The 21396-nt window shown below is 41.9% G+C and overlaps 1 protein-coding gene across 1 annotated transcript; it reads right to left on the bottom strand.

Moving 5' to 3' along the window:
• Positions 1 to 448: 448 nt before the first annotated feature.
• Positions 449 to 21396, bottom strand: slco2a1 (solute carrier organic anion transporter family, member 2A1). The gene is made up of 14 exons (XM_034140929.1): positions 21299 to 21396; positions 16970 to 17107; positions 15416 to 15578; positions 14801 to 15010; positions 13882 to 13980; positions 13665 to 13804; positions 9860 to 9932; positions 9605 to 9769; positions 8544 to 8748; positions 5605 to 5752; positions 3587 to 3747; positions 3315 to 3379; positions 2678 to 2798; positions 449 to 2011 (listed from the first exon to the last, which is right to left on the bottom strand). Exons 1-14 carry the CDS (start codon positions 21350 to 21352, stop codon positions 1891 to 1893), a joined length of 1863 nt encoding a protein of 620 aa, XP_033996820.1. The 5' UTR covers positions 21353 to 21396; the 3' UTR covers positions 449 to 1890.

Below are 21396 nucleotides of genomic sequence, written 5' to 3'. Positions count from 1 at the left end.
TGGGGCCTTAGTATTTCTCCAAAAAGTCAGGAGCCCCCCTCCCTGTGTACTGTGGTGAGGGGAGAGGGAAGAAACTGTCTCTCCTCTCTTATCAGTGACACCCATAAACCATAATAGGCCTTACACTCAACTTAACAAACCACTTGTGTTTTGTTTATACTGTAAATATAGAAAATCATAAAAATATGAAGCATTTTCATTGTGGGTTATACAAGAATATAATTGATTATAATTAACTTTCGTTTTAAGTATTCAACCTAATATGGAGATCTCAACACTGATGACACAATTTTAGTTGTTACCTAGATTTTTTAATATATAGTTATATAAATGAATGCAGTCCAGATATTAAGCCACTTATAGTTTATATAAAAAATGTTTAGTACTTACTATATATTCCACACCTATTTTGTTTATTTTCCACTTAGTTTATATTTTATTTATTTTGTATGCATTTACTGTTATTAGGAAATGTCCATATGGGATAAGTAAGGTACTCAATCCATCAAGCTATTTATATTGCTGGCTAATGTGAAACATGTCACATGACTGTAGGAAGTGCATTATATGCTCTTGTTGCATTGAATGGCTCCAAGTTTACATTAGTGTTCACAGCAGACTACACATATGCAGCTTCATTAGTGACTCAGGACTAATCCTAACAAAACTACTTATCGCTAGATTTCCAGTGTGTCAGTTTACTAATGGTTGATCATATATTACTTACCTAACCTGCAAAGTTATTATAACTAGATTTTGACACATGGCCCCTCTAAAAGACACAGTATGAACACAATATATATTTTTTTTAAATGCAGGACCCAGCTTGGTAGACATTAAATTAATTTAAATTCCAAACCCAACTGACATGCGGCAAACTACTGAAGTAAATGTGTGTTACGTGTGAGGTATTTTTTTTTAATAAACAGTGTATGTCATGATATTTGAAAATTCATTGGCATTGCATTTAAAATAAAGTGTATATGATCATATATCAAATGAGTATTGCAGTACACATATGTCTCAGTGTATGAGACAAACATCTATAAAAAAATAAACTTAAATATTAAGCTAATACAGTTCATTAGTTACACAATATGTTCCCATTGGAAATAGAAACTTGAATAGATTCTACCTTACAGGAATAATACATACAATGATCTATCTGTGGTTAACTCTCTGCGCTGTCTCAGATGCATGTACAATATACTGAGGTACCACAGGTGAGCAGCTGTCCTCTCTGAACTGGAAATAAGTGAGTCAGATTGTCAGAGTATTTCCAATCAGGAAGTTTAAAGAAGTGATCTGTGGCACTGTGGTAAAGGTTTTCAGATTCATTCATTTAAATGATCATTTTCTAACAAAATATTTGATGTCCTGAACTGCACTTCAAATGTTCCTTTTTCTCTTCTGATAATGTGTTTAGGTACACACTTGCAGCTTATTGAATTTATGTCAATGCATTGTTGAACATGCTGTATATATTTTTAATATATGTCTCGTATCTTTCTTATATATTTCTCGTGTAATTCTTTCCAATAACTAAAACTTCAAAGAATAGGCTACGTCAAATTGTCCTAAAAGTACGTACATGACGGCGTCCCTTTATATTCTCTTTCTTTTTACTACTCTGGCTGAAAGACATTTGAGAACCTCTGATCTAAAGCATCTGAAAACATTATACGTTTTCCCTTTTGGATAGATCTGACATCAACTCCACCCAGTGAAGCAGCAGGTGGGGGGGGGGGTTCAGGAGTGGAGGTCAGTGCAGGTCTGTGTGGGCTGTGGCTCTCCTGACGCAGCTCTGCTCTGCACATTGTTCCTCAACATGTCACACTGCTGCAGAGCTGTTAGAGACAGAGGCGGGGGTCCACAGGGACGCTCACAGGGTCACAGGGGTCCGTCAGGCCTCTTCTCCAGACTGTACTCCTGAGTCCTCTTCGCCTTCCAGCCCAGCATCATCAGCAGCAAGATCCCCATCACCTTATAACCCACCTGTAAGCCCAAGTACCTGCAGGGGTCAACACATACATATACATGTCAGCAGTGATGTGGATGTTATGGAAGCCCTGAGAGGAAAAAATGTAGAATCATTTCAAGAAATAGTTTTCTCTCCTGTGTTTATGACTTAAAAAACATTTGTAAAAACACGTGGAAAAAGATTTGCCATAACAAACTCAAATGCAACACTGCCCCATGTTCTAAATAGGACTAAAAGTGTCAGATTAGCCAATTCAAATACATTTAAAGCATAGAAAAATACATCACAGTTATGTTACATAACTTGCATAACGTGCAATATCCCTCTGCATGAAGACATTTGAACTGACCTGGTATAAAACACGTTTTTTGATTCCCTTTGTAGAAGGGGTATTGGTGCACTTCAGCCTTTTTAGGTAATATGAGTATTGTAAGAACAAACACTTGTTTCTAACCATTTTTATAGATGTACAAATATTGTTTCCTGGGAATTCTCTTTTTTTCTTTTTTCAACCCATTTCCAAAATGAACATTTTTGGAACTTGCCCAATAATTTAGTTTTTTCGCCTGTCCTTAAGTCAGTCAAAATCAGACTAAGATCACACTAATGTTTTTTCTTGCCTCTAAGGTGTTTTGTAAGGTGTGTTGCACTGCATTTGTGTATGTGATGTATGTTCAGAGTGATAGGTTTTCGTACCGGTTCCTCAAGATGTTGTTGTCATAGTAACCACAGCTAAACTTCCTTCCACACACACGCTTCCACCAGATACACGACGTGTCAATGGCAGTCCCGAAGAGAGCAGGGGCAGGGAGCCAGGCTGAGGGGGGGACAGAACGAGGGTGTAACATTTCTATCAACATGTGGTGGAGCTAGAGCCACTAGAGGGCAATCCAACATCTGCTTAAAATCTGATCAATGTCATTCAGAGGTATGTTTAATAGCATTTGTTGTGGCACCCTATAGCAGCTAATCATCACAGTGAAACATAACCGTTCAGAGCCATTATGTGTGCAATAGTAATTCATTTCATTTGAATGTTTTATTGGAGCTTCTTTTACCATGGATATTTATATATTGTTAATAACCATTTCAAGTCTGTTTCGATTCATAATAGTACATTTTCCATTGACACTTTTATTTTAAGTCACATTTTATTTCTACAATGTCACTTTATTACATGTTGCTGTATTCTGAAATGAAATACATTAATTGTAAAACTGTTGTAATAAAAACAAGATGAAATTATAAAATAATAATCAGTAACAGCAATAAAATAACTAGTTACTAGTTATAACTATAGCATAACACACACAGAAATTGTGTCTTGACTTACCTAATACTCTCATGAGTAGAAATTGAATTCCTATAGCAAATGACTTCTCTTCAGAGGAAACACATCTGACAGAAAAAATATATATCATCTTATAAAGTATTTCTTGGCAACAAAATGTAAATACGAGTTTGATAAAATCATTAGTAAGTGTTTGTAGTGGAGGAAAAGCAGATATCATTACGCTTTAGATACACTTTTGTATTTTTGAATAGTTAAAATAAATTACAAAAGAATATGTGAATATACTGAAATGCATTGTCCTCCTTCCCTACCTGAGCACCATCATGTACATGGGGTTGTGAGTGAGGCAGGCGATCAGCGATGCCAGAGAGATGACCAGAATGACGGGGAGCAGCAAATGTGGGCAGTTGTTGGGACAGGGGGCAGGGCGGGCGCTCTGGCCCCCAGAGATACACCTGCAGCTGGTGTACAGCTGTATCCAAAAAGAAAGCAATGGGAATAATATAGATTTATGTTATCTGTGCAAATAGAATGAAAAACAACATTTTGCTTTGCTCGTTATGTTGTACCAAATCTGCTCTGAAATAAGCTAACTGGCGTTCTTGCCAAATGTGTTAAAAAAAGAAGATGGAGGCTCTCACGTCTGTACGCAGAATATTAGGCAATAACAGTCATCAGCTAGCTTAGCCTCAAGACTGGAAACAGGATTCTTTGCTTAAGAGATTCTGGTAGGCAGAAGATTTTGTTTACAAAGGGACAGAGCCAGGTTAGCTCATTCCCCCTGATGCCATTCTTTATTCTGAGCTAAGCTGGTTACCTGCCTGGATCTTGCTTCAGACTAAGCATCCAAGATTTGTATCGATCTTCTCAATTACTTCTCAGCAAGAAAGAGAATAAGCATATTCCCCAAAATGTCAAAAACAAATTAAGCTGGTCAATGATTTAAAAAAAGCACAAAACATGGGGTAGTGTTTCTCTTCAGCCAACCCAACAAACTATTCAAATTGAAACACTTGGGTCACAGATGAAGTTTTGTTTTCAAAGGATTCAAGAAATATAAGTACTGTCAGAGCTAGTGTGTCCGGATGTTGGGCATTTCCGTGACAACTACGGGTCAGGACTGCAGCCTACGTAAACTCTGCTCAGGTACTCCTGCAAATCTTTACAGAAGAAGAAGTTGCGGCTCTTTTCCACTTCTCACATCACATTCATCACTTGAATGAATTCACCTTTCTTGTGGACATCTGAGTTAACAGAAAATAGACTAAAAAGCTGTCATCCAATGTGTCTCAAATCTAAATGACATCTAAGGCTAAAGTTACTTTCAAGTATCCAAGCAACACTACCATAACAATGTTTAACCTCTTGACTCCCTGAAGAGAAGATTTGTCTTGATGCAGTCTCTGCATTCCCCACAGTTAAAGATTAATTACACCATTCCAGGCTGATTTACAGATCTAGTGATAGGAAAAGAACCAAATAGTTATCCCCAGATCCCACACTGAGAAAATGTTACAAGCTATTACTAAATGTGTTTTGAGCTGTTTTTCCTTTTCAATAAACTTATCTAGCATTCCTATCTTACAGTACATGATTAATTTGCATCTGGAAATTGCACTCATTACTGCTGATGAATTATTGTACAATGTTATTCTAGTGTTGCACAAATATCTGCCAGGTTTAAAAAAGTCAGCTAAAAGTCAAGTTTTATTTGTTCAGCCCCCTCACAAGCATGTCTTAAAGGGATAGTTCTTATTGTTTGAAGTGGGGTTGAATGTGGCACCTGCGTATCTATAGCCAGTGTGTTTCCTACAGTAGATAGCAGCCGACATGCCCCCCAGTTTGGAGAAGCACACATTAGAGCCGTGCTGCTGTGGACAGGGGCAGAACAGTGACTGTCCAGGGTTATGGTTAGGGTCAGGGTTAAGTTTAGTTAACCCTGACCATATCCTGCTGCCTCATCAGGAATTGTGTTTGTGTGACTTCTGTGATTCTGAACATAACAATCACACAATGACACCAACAAACAAACCAGTCTTTGGAGGCAGCAGTACACCAGCAACTTCTGTAGTGCAGTGAACATATTTTAAAATATAGCCTAACACATTTAGCTGCCGTGTCCATCTACATTGCGTGGCTTCTGTGTTACTAGGTGTGTGCCGAGCGCCATCTCCTGCTGGACATACACTGACTATAGATACTTTCCTCATACAAGATTACTTTAAGAAAATATCTGATAATCCCTATTATAATAACATTTAACAACAGCCTAACCTGCAGCTATGTATCAGCAGATGACCAGTATCAGGTGCTTAGAGGAGACACCCACCTGAACCCTGTGGGTGTTGTTGGGGTCTTTGGTGAAGTTGGTGCAGCCGGCATGGCAAGGAGAGATATACTCCACACCGTCAGAGCCACACACAGGGTTGAAGGCGCTGGCAGGGCAGGAGCAGTTGGAGTAGCACAGAGCTAGAGACCTGGGGGGGGGGGCAGAGAACACAAGCCCAGAGCTGATGTGTGAGCAGGCCATGTTTCATTAGCATGCCAGTGCTTTTGATTCAACTGCATTAGAGTGCTTACTGCCTTGCTTAATTTCAATGTGTTTTAAATGTAATGTAATTTATACATCACATGCATTTAGCACAATTATATGTTGTATAACAAGATTTAATCTGCAAACTAGCCATTAGCTAATGCTGACAACATTAGTAACATAAACTCCCTTATGTGTGTTTTGGATGTTTTATTTCCACTAGTCTGAAATAAAATGGTGTTATGGTGCACTATAGCGCAATGCGAGTTATGTACTATAAGAAAAAAGACACACACACCACCAGAAACGTTTCCTAACATGCAACTATTGACACTACTGTATATATTTGTACTCTTGTAATATCATCTTCATCACTTTAAAGGTCACATGGCCACACACACACACACACACACACACACACACACACACACACACACACACACACACACACACACACACACACACACACACACACACACACACACACACACACACACACACACACACACACACACACACACACACACACACACACACACACACACACACACACACACACACACACACACACACACACACACACACACACACACACACACACACACACACACACACACACACACACACACACACACACACACACACACACACACACACACACACACACACACACACACACACACACACACACACACACACACACACACACACACACACACACACACACACACACACACACACACACACACACACACACACACCACACACACACACCACACACACACACACACACACACAACACACAAATCACACACACACACACACACACACACACACACACACACACACACACACACACCACACACACACACACACACACACACACACACACACACACACAACACACACACACACACACACACACACACACACACAGATGTGTGTGTGACGTCACTATGACCGTTACGTCACTATGACCAGGAAGTAAACAATGGAAAAAGAGAAATCTCCAACGAGGCGTTCTGGGGCAGCACAGACAGGTCTTTTCTGTGTTAGAGTTGTACTCCCTACAGGGTGTACTTTGAGGGTTTGTGACTCTGCAGACCGTTTACATGCAGAAAAAGCTACATAACACACAAGGGGACGGGTAATAACCGGAAAAGCATGTCATGGGACCTTTTAAAGTCTAGTCGACTTGACTCACACCTGTGATCGTTGTTTTTTTATATTGTGTTGTTTTTATTTATGCCTCTTAATGCATGTATATGTGTATCTATATATATATATATATATATATATATATATATATATATATATACACACGAGTATGTATGTGTATTATTAAATATATATAAGTGGGTGTACAGGTGTGTGTGTGTATATATACACATATATGTATACATTTTGTTTATATTTGTATTCTTTGGGATGGTGAGAAACAGCATTTTGATCTCCCTGTCTGTATCACACACACACAGAGGAATTGACAAAAAAGTTGACTTTGACTTTAGTGTTATGTTTAAAGGTTGGATTCATTTGTATTAACTGGTCGAAAGTTTTGAAAAAACACACACTCATTTAATGATAGTGCCCAATAAAATGCTAATAATTTACTCCGTAAAGTCATCTACATTGACATACATATTCAGTGTACTGTATCTGAGTTAGGCCCCACTCACACGGGACCGTTTGCGTTTATGCACAGTATGCGTATTCAAAAAAGTCTTCCGTTCACATGCATTCGTTTCATTTAACGTGTCTGTTCAAACGAGACCGCTGGAAACGCTGTAGTACATATGCCGGGACTGTAAGTGGCGCTGTAACTTCCGCCAAAATACACCAAAAGCAACGAAGAAGAGCAGCCCCGCAGCAATGTTGCCATGGCTACCCTTCTGTTTATGCCCCGCGGTGGATTTAGCAACATGTAGTTCATGTAATTCTCCATGTCCACTTGTTGCTGATGGTTGTGGTAGAGGAGCTGTAGATTTTGCACTAATATCTGTAGCATGGTCAGTAGCAGTAGCACTAGCTACTGACAGGAGGAAGTGTGTGGCAATTGCTGGTATTCAGCGGGATATAGTCATTTCCTCAGCATGTAAATATATGGATAAATGCAACGGGGAAGTTAACTGAAAGAAACCGAATCTGTGGATATTGCATCGACCGACCAAGAAGCACGTCTCAGAAAGAGAAATATTCTCTACAAACACCGGGTGAGATCGCACCTTTGTCAATATAATGGATCAATGCATGAAATCTGACTCCGTTTATTTTGTTTAAGGAGTATATTGGGCGTTAACAATTCTGGTTTGCCTTTTATAATATTATTTCATTCAAGAACCCCTTGTGCGTTTAATTAACACAGCTATTTTTGATAGTTGCTACAGCAGTGAGCAGCAGAGGTGGGGAGAGGCGGGGCTATCGCTATTTTTTCAGGAAATATTCGTATAGAGGTGATTACACGGACTCGTTTGACCCCCCAGAGCGTTTCGTTTGCAAATCTATCCACCTTGGGACCCGTTATCGTTTGTGGGGTCCGTTTGTTACGGCCTCGTGTAAATAATAGGGCTATACGCACGCGAAACTATGCAGATACAAGCCGTTTTCTCCTTGTGTAAACGGCGCCTTAGTCTTTTTTATACACTATGCTGGATGAGGCTGACGTCCCAAAATCTAAACGTCCCCCTTTAGAAACAAAGCTGAGGACATCTTCATGAGAAGAGTTTCTCACTCACCCGTACTGTGCGTTCTGGAAATGGTTGACCTCTGAAACTTTCTGTGTGGGACAGCCCATGAAGAAGAGCGGCACAAAGAGGAGGGTGGATGTGGTCAGCATGGCAACAGAGAAGCGAGGGATGGTCTTCAGAGAGAGTCCCGCCCTCTTCATGATGACCCCGCCCATCAACATCCCCACGGCTACAGCCGGCAGATTCACAGCACCTGGGAACCATCAGCAGCTTAGTGGCCTCCACGTAACCATGGAAATGATATCCTTCATTCATCATTAGGGTAATTTCTTACTATTACATTTTTCGACACTTTTGTTGTGTTAATGCACGTGACATACATTTGAGCAAGAATGTGAGGTTTCTTTTCCCTGAGGGGTTGCAGTTAAACCTCAGCTCTGATAGTGTTTAATAAAGTGCAGCCAAAATACAGTCAAATCTCCCTATAGAAACCCATGAAGACCACAATGTTGGACCGGGGGCCATGACAGCATAAACAAATGCATTCCATTTTATCTAGAGCTTTAATGTATAGCCCTAGATGGAGCCGTTTTCACATGTTCACCCTAAAGGCCATTACATACTAATCTTCTGTTTTCCTGCACAAAGCTCTCATGAAGTTGGTTTCAAGATGTTAGTCTGTGTAAGTGAACATTTGAATATGAATTGTCCCTGTGATACCCTTACAGAGGGATGCACAGGGGTTAATATGTCCATAGGGGTTTACTGCACATCCTGTGCTATTTTATTCGTTTGCTGAAACAAATGATAGCTGTAGTCTTTGCAGTGCTGCAAAAGGGAAAAGGCAGCGGAAACCCAAAAATGATTTTCATATTTGAAAAGATGACAGTACAAACCTAAATCAGTGGCCATGGGGCAAAAGAGCTGACTATTAAAACTCTTCTTATACACTGTTTCATTGCAATTCCAAAGTGTTCATAAAATGGTTTAATACATGACCTGAACTAGATTTACAGCTGGCATTGATTGCAAGCACTGAAAGGACAACAGCAATCTACATTAGCTTTCCTGAAGTCCCATCTTTATGTTGTCAATTCTGCAGTACGTACCTACGAGCAGGCTGCTGTAGGCGAGGGAGGCGCTGTACTGCCGCTCCAGAAACTTGTTGAGGAACGTAGCGAGCCCTGCGATCACTGAGGAGAAGCAGCACTGAGCCAGGACCAGCATCAGGAAGAGAGGGCTCAACAGCAGGTGCACAAACATCCTGGGAAACACTGATCACAACCAAAAACACATGACTTCAGAGAAAACTCTCTTATTTATCTGATACAATCAAACAATATGTCTGAATATAATAAACTTACTTTTCAGGAAATCAAGTAAAGAGACATCTGGCTTCTTGAAGTCATCATTCAGGTCAGTTTCACTTCTCATCCCCTGGAAAACAACATGCAGTGTGAACTATGGGGACGCAAATATGTGATTGTGCCGTGTAAAGAAAACAATTCTACCACTACAGGACAGTGCCTTCAGATGACCTCTTCCTCAACACTGCCGACATGTTTCAAATATTTTATTATCAAATGAGTAGATGTAGATGTTCTATGAAATGTAGATTTTATGTACAACTCGTAACAATTCTTGGGCAAAGCTGAGAGAGACATCATTTGGTTTCACAAAGACGTGGAGGAAAAAATCTGTCTTGCTCTTATATATTTTTGTAAAGGTCAAAAAATGATTCACAAGTACAAATCAATTATTGGGAAATTAAATGTGTTCAGTGACAGTTACCTTGTGCCTTATAGCTGGTGAAAACCCAGAGAAAGCAAGACAAGTGTAATGTTGACATCAAGCCAGTCAATAAAACATGAGCGGCATACTTTCACATGATCCACAGTCTGGATGGATTAATAAACCCGCCTAATGGCAAGGCACATTTATGCCTTGGACCAATCCGTGGAGCTCCTCACACACACACACTCACTCAGCCTTATCTTTTCTCAGCCGCGCTACTCAGCGGAGTTTCGCCGGCACACGCACTCACTCAGCCTTATCTTTTCTCAGGCTGTGAGTGTGTGGCGAACTGTGTGGCGAACAGCCTGGCTGTGAGTGTATGCGTGTGCTCAGGCTGAGTTCCGCGATGTCTCGCTGTCTCGCAGACCCCACGCAGCAACCAGGAAACGACCCCAGTAATCCAGCTCACACTGTCCGCTCCTCACAGCAGCGAGCCCCGCAACGTCCCGCCAACACGGCACCCAGACCCCACGCAGCATTCTCATCTGTTTCTCATTACTGGTGTCATTTTCTGGTTGATAACGCCATTGTAACACATAATCACTGATGTTCCGCTGTAACGGTGGTGGACTCATCAGAACAGAGTGGGCGAGCTGACCAATCAGAGCACAGTGGGCTCATAGGGAGAGGGGGGCAGGAGCTCCAACAAGCCGTTTAGGACAGAGTGAATACACATACTATACATAGATGCTGTATGAGAAACCAATGTGAGTTTGGAACATTGAACAATCTAAATCTATTCTAGTATACCAGAGGCCTGTACTACGAAGCCGGTTCAACCTAACCTGGATATGTTTGAGTTAGCCGGTTGGCCTAATCCAAAACATACGCGCTCTCGCTAAACGGTCCTACGACGCTGGTTATCAAGTGGATCGCTCAAGCCAGCCGTGTCCTATCTAGTTAGGTGCGCGTTCACATGAAAGGGGTGGTATTTGGAGCATTCGACCAATCTCAAACATGGACAAGCGTACTGACAGCTCAGCGTCATACTTCCTGAATGAAAAGTGAACTTCAATATTAGTCACATATGAAGAAGTTAAACTTTAAACATCCATGACTTAAACACTTTATCCAGGATAAAAGCCACATAGCTGCACCTGCAAGGTGAATACAGCTGGTAAAAGAAAAAGTGTTTGAATGCGTACATTAACAGGTTTATGATATCACTGCCCCGTCCAAGACACGAGTGGATCTGACTTTCATTACATTTGACTCGAGTGTTTCGTCAACTTAATGTGTTGCTTAAAATAATACTTCTGCATACAGTATGTGACACTGAGTGTTGCACGGCCAGATACGGCTCAAGAAGCTGACTCAGATAAGGAAATATATGATACATTATGATGTGATATGATGTGATATGAATGATAATGGGACACATCGACGTCTGCACTCACAGTGCCGCGGACTGTACGTAATGTTACTTTGATCCGGTTACTTATGTTGTGGCAGATATTTAAGTAAGCTTTCTTAACGCTAATATTATAATAGTCAGATTGCTCTGAAGATTGACTGCTATAAAATCCTGGATGGCACACAACTTCCTCAAACTCAACAGCAATAAAACTGAACTCCTCCTCATCGGCTCCAAATCCACCCTCAGCAAAACCCCAACCTGACACTCACCATCGATGGCACCCCTGTTTCCCCCTCCACCCAGGCACGCAACCTTGGCGTGATATTTGACCCCACCCTTTCCCTCGAGCCCCACATCCGCCAAGTTGTAAAAACCTCATTTTTCCACCTCCGCAATATCGCCAAACTCCGTCCCTCTCTCACCCGCCCTGCAGCTGAGCGACTCATTCACGCCTTCATCTCCTCCCGCCTGGACTATTGCAACGCACTCCTCTACGGCATCAGCACTACATCCCTCAATAGACTTCAGCGTGTCCAGAACGCAGCCGCCAGACTCCTCACCCACACCAAATCATGGCATCATATCACCCCGGTCCTCAAAGAACTTCACTGGCTCCCCGTTTCCCACCGCATCCAACACAAACTCCTGGTACTCACCTACAAAGCCCTCCACCACCTGGCCCCCCCCTACCTCACTGACCTCCTCATCCTCTACCAACCACCCCGGTCCCTCAGATCCACCTCAGCCGGTTTGCTTTCCATCCCCAAGGCCAAACTCCGGAGATTTGGGGACAGAGCATTCTCTGTGGCAGCCCCGAAGCTCTGGAACTCCCTCCCCCAAGACCTCCGTGAGTCCGAGTCCCTCATCCTGTTCCAGTCCCGCCTCAAAACCCATCTCTTCAAATCTGTATACCCATAAACGCCCCCCCCCCCCCACCCCCCACTTCCCCTTCCCTGCTTTCTGTTTTTTTGTTTTTTTTCTCTGTTTTGTTTTTGTTTTGTTGTTGTTTTGTTGCCTGTACTTGTCTGTCTACCCTTCCCCAAATGTAAAGCGTCTTTGGGTCTTAGAAAAGCGCTATATAAATAGAATTTATTATTATTATTATTATTAAGATAGGAGGTGATATTCTATTAATGTTCACGTTCACACAGTCAGTTGATTTTTGCCGGCCGTCTTTCCTGCAACGGCAGTTTTTCTGTATTTCCTTTATCCTGTAATATGACTTGATAGCTTTAAACTCCGCACACTGAGCTCTGATTGGTCAGCAGGCGGTGCTTTCACTGAGTTGATCTCTTAGCCTGCAACCTAACCTGCTCCGGAGCAGGTTAGCCGCTCAGCATAAGTTACCATGGAGATCTAGCCTGCTAAAAAGTGAACCAGCGTCGTAGGACCGGAAACCCAGAGTTTTCCCTGAAGTTAGCTCGCTAAGAGAAAATCCTGCTTCGTAGTACAGGCCTCTGCTTCGCCATGTTTAGTTCTGACTCTGGTGACAGAAAGCAGACCAGTCCCTGAAGACCTGAGAGTTCTGGATGGTTCATATTGTAGCAGGAGATCTCAAATGTATTTTGGCCCTAAACCATTCAACGCTTTATAAACCAGCAGCAGTATAATGGTCTTAGGCCACCCCTTGGCCCAGACCTACAATAAGTCACTCAAAAAGATACATAGTAAGAGACTCAACATTAACACAAAGCAACATAAAAATAACCAACAGAGACTCATCAACTACAAAGAGATGCAGAAAGGCTGCAAAGTGATACAAAGACATTACCAACAACAACAACAACGAAAAAGGGCAAAACATTTACAAAGAGACACAAAAATAACCACAAAGAGACACCAAACATCAACAACAACAACAATAGGCCTAACACTGTAAAGTCTGTATGCCTTTCTCTTAAGTAGGAGAGGTGGTGGGACCTCTCTTATAGTAAACCCATATCACAGACGCATTCAATGAATGCTGAGTCATTAAACATGACTTCTTTGTTCCACACATCTCTCCGAGTAAGGCTTACTTGATCTTCTGAAGGCATTCTCCGGGGGAAGAAGAAGTAGGGGATGGAGGTGAGGAAGAGGAAGCCGGCGGTGATGAGCAGGCCCAGCCACCAGGCTCCCACCCAGCGGGGGTCCGTCTGCCTCAGCTCCTGCTCTACTCCTGCACCAAACAGCATTTAACACCGTCAGTAGACACATCTCTCTAGCTATAACCAAATGGACGGAACGTTACATTACCAAAGCCAGTCTTGTCCACGTCCACATAGATCCGCAGCATGACAGAGCCCAGCAGGTAGCCAATGGCAGGCCCGAACACAGACACTGCGAACAGGATTGCTGCGGATGATAGGGAGGCTGTGAGGAAGAGCTTCTGAAGGACTGCTGAGGGAGTCAGGTTTCTATACATTTGTTGCTATGTGTTATCAACATGGTATTCTTTGTCAAACAATAAACATTTAGTGTGAGTGTATTTTGGCTTTAAGAATTAATGGCCCTTAATTGGAAAAAAAAGAGTTTGAGGTTTCCATGATTCAAATCAATATGTAACCTGGTTCTATAAGGTTCCACCTGCAGAGATAAAGCCAGGGCTGCTCTGAAGGTTTTGTACCTCTTTGTTTTCCGTTTTCTGTGTTTAAGATGATTGAGTCTTAAGTGGGAGTGTTCGTGCATATTTGAAATGTTATTCCAAAGAATATTTGATTTGTCCGAACCCATTTATTTTGAGTCTATGGTCCAAATGTGTCTAAATGAAAAACATGTTTCTGTGCCAAAACTTCTTATATAATTATCTGTACAATTAATGAACTTTTGTGTGTTAAAACTAATTATGATTACACAGTTTGAACAAAGTCATTATTTTGTGTTCTGTCTGAGGATCAATAAATATCAAATTATTATTGTTATTTCATTAATGATTATTTTTCACCAATAAAACGGAACTGCAAATCATTTTTGCTATCTGGGATATGAACCCTTAAACCCAATACCTGGATAACTTCCTTTAAATTCCAAGGTGACAAAATACTTATATTGAAATAAATTGATTAAATTCTGTGTATTAAAAAGCATTTCAAAATGCAGGCTCACAGAGTGACCTGGGATAACTCTGTGAGCCTCAGATTGTGGTCTCTTTGTCCATCTCTGAGCTACAGTTCACCTATGTAAAGAGGGGAGTTTCCGGGCCCGGCGAAGTCATCGATGTAGGAGATCCCAAAGGGCTGGATGGGTACGGAGCCCACCCCGAACAGCAGCTGGGCGCCGGCCATCAGCAGCCACAGATTGTTGGAGTCGGCCAGGCGCCGGGTCTCGTCCCGGCCACAGGACTCTTCACTGGAGTTCCTCTGCAGGTTACAAATGTCATGGCGATCTGGATCACAGCGGGGGGAGAGAGGAAGAGAAGGGGGAAATAAAGTTAATGACATGCCAGTGGAGGCAGGAGTCCTTTCATTTCCTCAAGTTTCTCCTTTGTCTGGAGGCAACATTAAAGAGGAAAGAGGGGACATTGTTATTATAAATGAAATGGCCTGAGAGGTAACTCTAATTCAGTTTTCTTTTGATCTATAGAAAGTTCAGCTAGAGATCATCAGCAACACTTTGTAAATATTGCTGAAAAGTACAGAAAGCCAAATTCTGGCCACTGAAGATTGCAGCTTTGTAGACAAACCCCTTAAGTAAAGTCTCATAAGTTGCACTGACGTGTATTTGTACTCTCCTCTGGAATCACGCTCGCTCTCACAGCCGTGGAGGCAGAGATATTGGTTCTGAGTCTTACTGTGTAGAACAGAGTCGTATTCGTAGGGCTGGGATACGAAGTGAGGTAAGGTCAGCATCAAGGCGCTGACAGCCATCAGAAATCCTCCGATTCCAATCAAGCGAGGACGGTGGACCCGATTTCCAAAGTAGCTCACGAACACGATGAGTACACTGTTACTGATCTAGGAGAAAGAACAGAGGGCTGCTGTCACATCCATCCTGTCACCCCCCGCCTTCAGTTAGCTCTCACCGTTTGCCAACATCACTAATGGACTCTTCAAACTAAATATGGACATGACCAAGGTTGCACTGTAATCTAAATGTACTGGGGTCTGCATTAAACCAAGGCTAGTTCAAAAGTAGTTTAAGAATTGTAGATGAAGCAATCAATTATGTAATTATTTAAAGAAAATGCAATCAAAATGCACACCTAACTTTTTCAATGGATAATGTTATGATGTAAACAAGTATGCCTTTTTTCTCTGCAGTTTCAAATGTGTAAGTAGATGACATGAATAATACTGTGAGCATCATGTGAGCCTGCTGAACACTTTTGATGCTGATTCCATCTTTATAGATGCAAACTGGAGGCTGCAGTTATCTCTAATTCCTATCAATGATAACCAGAGGAAACCCACCCATGCCCATTCTGATTGGTTGTTGCAATTACATTAAATTACACCGGATCTCAGATTACATTGATCAGAAAACAGAAGCTGCAGGAGATAGTAATGTAACACTAAACTGTTCACTCTCCATCAAATATTGTTTCCATTGCCTCGCCTGATATCATTCAATGTCTGCATTAAGATAGCATGACAAATCAAATTTGAAATGAACAAAAAAGTTGACCCTATTAACATTTTAAAGTCAAAATAATCGGAGAGACAAAAATCATTTGAAACATTTCAAGCTGCATGGACTGCTGGTTTGACCACTATGTGGCAGTATAAAGCTGTACACACTGCACTGATGTAACACCTTTTCAGTGTCCACCACTCCTGAGAGGAATATGTGACTCTTTAGGGTCTCAGTGCAGGGCCATTACACCCCAACAATGAACTGAAAGATGAAAGTGGTTCTGTAATGCTGAGGAAGTGCAGAGACGGAGGATTATTTAGCGGTTCATCTCTAAGAACTCCTTATGCATTACACGTAGACACATTAACATACAAATACCATAAACATCTATCATGCAGACCTGATTTCTTGAGGCTTTGTTTTATCTCTGTTTACATAAAATGTCCTACAATTAAAAAGGATTTCCTAATTTAAAAATCCTGAAAGGATTCTAGCTGCAAAAGAATGTAATAACTGTAAACATTGCACCTACTAACATAGTGATATAAATAGGGCCTGGTGACCCTTGGTCATCCATACTTAAAACATGAAAACAACTGGACATCTGATCATCTCCTTGACCCCCCGTATCTGTAATCAAACTGTGGCCTGACTCTGGGAAGTGTGATTGTGATATGTTGCTTGTTCTCCAGTTCCTCTTCCTTCATCAGTATCCTTGAAATAAAGCTATCATGATTTCAGGCTGTGAGGTGGTGTTATTCTTGGCTCCTACCTCGTGCAGGGAGGAAATGGTTCCTGAGGAGTAGCTGCTGAGGCCGTAGCGTCTCTCGATGGTGCTGATGGTGCTCTTGAAGTAGGCGCTGTACAGCAGCTGGGACAGCTGCAGGAGGCCATGGCACAGGACGAACATCTGGACAGAGACAGGAGGCATGAGGCTCCAAAGCAGGTTATAGTCATACGTGTTGAATGTACTGTGAGAGACACTAGTCTGCACTCACATAGACGCAGATCACCTTAAACTGTATAACACTGGCCCTGATGACTCCTGGCATTAACATGAGTAAAACATGTTCTCAGGTTGGTTTCATTATTTTGCCTCTTGGATGTTTCTCCTCACATTCAGATATGTGGAGAGATTAACTGGATGCGCTCCCGGTGATGTGGAGGAGCCACTCTGTGTGTCAGGAGGCGCTCACACTCACTTCTCTTGGGGGGTCATGAATGCCCCGAATGACGCTGAAGAGCCATGTTGAGATTAGGAGTGAATTGCTAAGAAAACAGAGATAAATCCAAGCTTTCAGTTGTTTACCGGCTGCCAGGTCGGCCAGGGGGAATAAACTAGGAACTCCACTTTAGAACAGTTAATGCTCCCATTAAAGCTTGGCTTTATGGTTTGTCAGCACACAATAGACGCTTTTGCAAATATTCTCTCATATGTTTTTATTTTGGATCAAATGGATCAATTTTCTCAGGGAGGCAACGAGCCCCTTTTCTTTGTGAAGTAAATTCAAATTAAACATTAGAGGTGCAGAGTGTTCCTGTAACACAGCTTCAAGTCAATTTAAAATCCACTTTAAGACTTTCAAGATGTTGGTCTGATATTTGTTGTTGCAGATAGCGCTGGTTAAAAAACATCAAATGTCAGAGACAAGTCTGGAAAACACATCATCCAATGAAGTGCAAAATGTCAGTGTGAGAAAAGGCAAAGAGTTTTTTGCTTCCAATCAATACTAATGTCAGAATACAGCAGGACCATTTGTCTAGATGAAGAGATGTTGGACAGTGTTGAAACTTGGATAATATCCATCGAGATATAAATAGATCTATAGACAATAACATGAGAAATAAAGGCAGCAAAATACAACTGGTGCAGAACGCTTCAGTGTTTCTACAGCATGTCACACTAGACGCAGGGTTTATTATTTATCCTCACTGTTAACACAAGTGATTTAAAAGCCTATTTGTTCGTGCTCGTTCCAGAGTTGGATCGTCCATGGATTATGTACATATTTATCCTTTTCAAACCCTCTCAGCTCCGTCTGTCTGAGCACCATTGTCCCAGCCTTCGCCCTGCTGTGAGCGGAAGAATGGAGGGAAGTTCACACTTGAGTTTCAAACGTCTTCATTTCAGCGACACGTGCGGTCGCTATGATGCTGGATACCGTTTCTTTTGTTTTTTTGCAACAATATGCCTGACCTACTTGGTAAAAAAATAAAGGAAGCTTAGTGGAAGAAGTCTCTTCACTTGAAAGAAGATAAAGCAACAGAATGACCCTCCTTCACATGGAAAAAGGAAACAGGATTTACTGCACAATAGATCAAAGGGTTCAATCTTTTGGGAAATATTGGTCGTAGAAAATCCAACCAACAAGTTTAATACAAAGCTGTTGATGATGAACATGTGCATATGTTGTGTACTGTAAACATGACATGTTGTGTACATGTAAACCATGGTTTACGGTTTAGATGGGGGGGGGGGGGGGGGTAGGATTATTTCTTGGCAGAGAGAAGTGTCTTTCTGAAGTCTTGTTGTCTGACAAATTAGGCTGCAGCAGTCTGTATTTGTTTCCAGTCTTTTTGCTCAGCTAAGCTAACTAGCTGTTGGCGTTAACCCTATCCTGGACAAATATACCCAGGGTTCCTTTCAAATATATGGCAGCAGAAGAGTGTGCAACAAGAGGACGTGATTAAAAGAGATGAACCTCAAATGGCAAAAACATGACAATAGACCTTTCTGATTGTTTTGTGTATTGCTGTGAGGAAGGTGGATGTTGATTTCAAATTCTGTTTCCATAGAAACGGTTTGTCACATTTTGCCTTTTTTTCCCATTTCTAACTTTTCCACGTCAGCTAAGCATACAAACTTGTTTGCAATATGTTAGTATCTTTGCACATTGCTGCATTTCCACTGAGGATTTTTAAAGCGCAAATTGAAATTGCATACCAATAATCTACTAAATGCTCTTAACCATTACTGGAACGCTGTGACACAGCTCTGAACGTGATGAACATGCTCGGTGCGCTGAGGTGAGGAGAGAAGTGAAGCTTTCATATCCCGAGGTTCAGGGTGAGATCATGGTGCACCCGCAGCACAAACTTGGCTGGATATGGCACAGATATCCAAAAGGAGAATTTGATAGTGTAACCCTGGTGCAGACTAGGTGTAGCCCACTGAAGATAAGTACAACGCTGCTGAAAAAAGCAATCACAATGTCCTGCAAATGGAGGGCCAAAAGCTGTACGGCATGTAGGCCTACCACTGTCAAGAAAAGACAGATGGAGGTTGTTCTCAGCCTGATTCTGAAGGTATTCGGTTTCATGTGTTAAGCAACTCGGACAATTTTCTAATCTTTAATTGCAACTGCTGGACAGGAGGTCAACAGTGAGTGACTCAGAGTTCTGGCTGGACACTTTGACGTAATCCAAAAAGCTCAGCTCAGCTCAGCTCAGCTCAGCTCAGCTCAGCTCAGCTCTGCTCTGCTCTGCTCTGCTCTGCTCTGCTCTGCTCTGCTCTGCTCTGCTCTGCTCTGCTCTGCTCTGCTCTGCTCTGCTCTGCTCTGCTCTGCTCTGCTCTGCTCTGCTCTGCTCTGCTCTGCTCTGCTCTGCTCTGCTCTGCTCTGCTCTGCTCTGCTCTGCTCTGCTCTGCTCTGCTCTGCTCTGCTCTGCTCTGCTCTGCTCTGCTCTGCTCTGCTCTGCTCTGCTCTGCTTTTCTCTGCTCTGCTCTGCTCTGCTCTGCTCTGCTCTGCTCTGCTCTGCTCTGCTCTGCTCTGCTCTGCTCTGCTCTGCTCTGCTCTGCTCTGCTCTGCTCTGCTCTGCTCTGCTCTGCTCTGCTCTGCTCTGCTCTGCTCTGCTCTGCTCTGCTCTGCTCCTCCTCCTCTATAATATCTCAGACACATTACCTGCTGCTTTGATTCAGAACTACTCCCACTGTGTCAATATACCGCTACACAGCTTTGAACTTCAGGTGCTCAAATACAAACTGTGCAGGATGGGCGAGAACTCTCAGTCTGCCTGATGTGATCATGTCCGTTTCACTGCCCCCACCCTCTCTGTATTTGCACACCTTGGTATCAACAGAGCGGGGGCTTTAAAGTGAAGACTTAAATTATCAACAGGAAAGGATTAGCAGAAAGTAGACCCACCACAGTCTGCGTGAGAGGGAAAGGTTTTTCATCACCTTCTGGAAATGTGAAAGTTGCTTAAGTGGTCTCGTCCGAACTGTCAGAGCATAGGTGTGTTAGTCATGCTTCATTTACACCAACAAAGAAGACATGTCATTTCTCGCTGAGTTTTGCCTCATTATTACTCACAGCCCTGAACAAAGTGTTTCTCTTCCATTATTACAATAAAGTGAAGCACAGGGTTCTCAGGGGGGGGGGGTCAGAGGTGAGTCAAAACTGACACCGATGTTTTATGATAGAAATACAAAACTGTGTCCAACAAAGTCTCAAGGTGCAATGATGAGTCAATTTGACAGAAAACGTGTTAGAAACTCATCTGATATTATTGAGGCATTTTCCAAGCAAAACAACTTGATCTGGTGTGAGGAATTTCAAGTGTGAGTATGTGATGCTTTATTTGATACCTTCATTACTGTAAATCATTTTTTTTTCTTTTGTTCAATTTTCATACGTTTAATTTGGCATTAGGACTAATCTTTAAAACGTTAAATTAGTAATACAATCATTACAATGATTGTATTGTGCTGAAATAGTGGAGGTAACATAAATCATACATCTTTTGACTTTAAAAGCAAAGAAGACATTTTATTCGTTTTAATATTGATTAAAAAAATACTGAAAAAACATTCAGAATCTCTTCTCCTGAGCTATTCCACCTAAAGTTGTTGCAGACACCAATACATTGAATATTTTAAAGCTATAAAGCCCTTTGCCTCACCTGGGGTGCACGAAGCTTTATTTGCTCTTAGGCAACACTACACATAGGCTAATACTGCGCTCATGTGTTCTGAGAAAAAAGAACAATGAAATAACTTGTCTTTTTGTTTCTTAGAATTATTATAATCTTTGAAACGTTAAATCTTGTAAACACATTTCCAGCCCGTGTTCCAGAAGCAGTGAAACATTCCCGGTCAGCCTACCTTAATGCTGCGGCTCAGCCTCTTCTTCGTGTGTTTGGGGCAGACTTTGTCCATGGTCCCGCTCTCGGTCTGTGTGCTCGCGCTCACTGACTGCTTCT

The sequence above is a fragment of the Trematomus bernacchii genome, unplaced genomic scaffold (genome assembly GCF_902827165.1).
Source record: "Trematomus bernacchii unplaced genomic scaffold, fTreBer1.1, whole genome shotgun sequence".
NCBI classification, from domain to species: Eukaryota; Metazoa; Chordata; class Actinopteri; order Perciformes; family Nototheniidae; genus Trematomus; species Trematomus bernacchii.
This window is presented reverse-complemented; position numbering and strand designations above follow the sequence as displayed.

Excerpts from the sequence above, each read along its gene's own strand:
- slco2a1 (XM_034140929.1), bottom strand. The coding sequence starts at position 21,352 with ATGGACAAAGTCTGCCCCAAACACACGAAGAAGAGGCTGAGCCGCAGC. Across the intron at positions 15,579-16,969 it reads CCATTTCCTCCCTGCACGAG|ATCAGTAACAGTGTACTCAT; the intron begins GTAGGAGCCAAG and ends TCTTTCTCCTAG. Across the intron at positions 3,748-5,604 it reads ACAACACCCACAGGGTTCAG|CTGTACACCAGCTGCAGGTG; the intron begins GTGGGTGTCTCC and ends TTTTGGATACAG.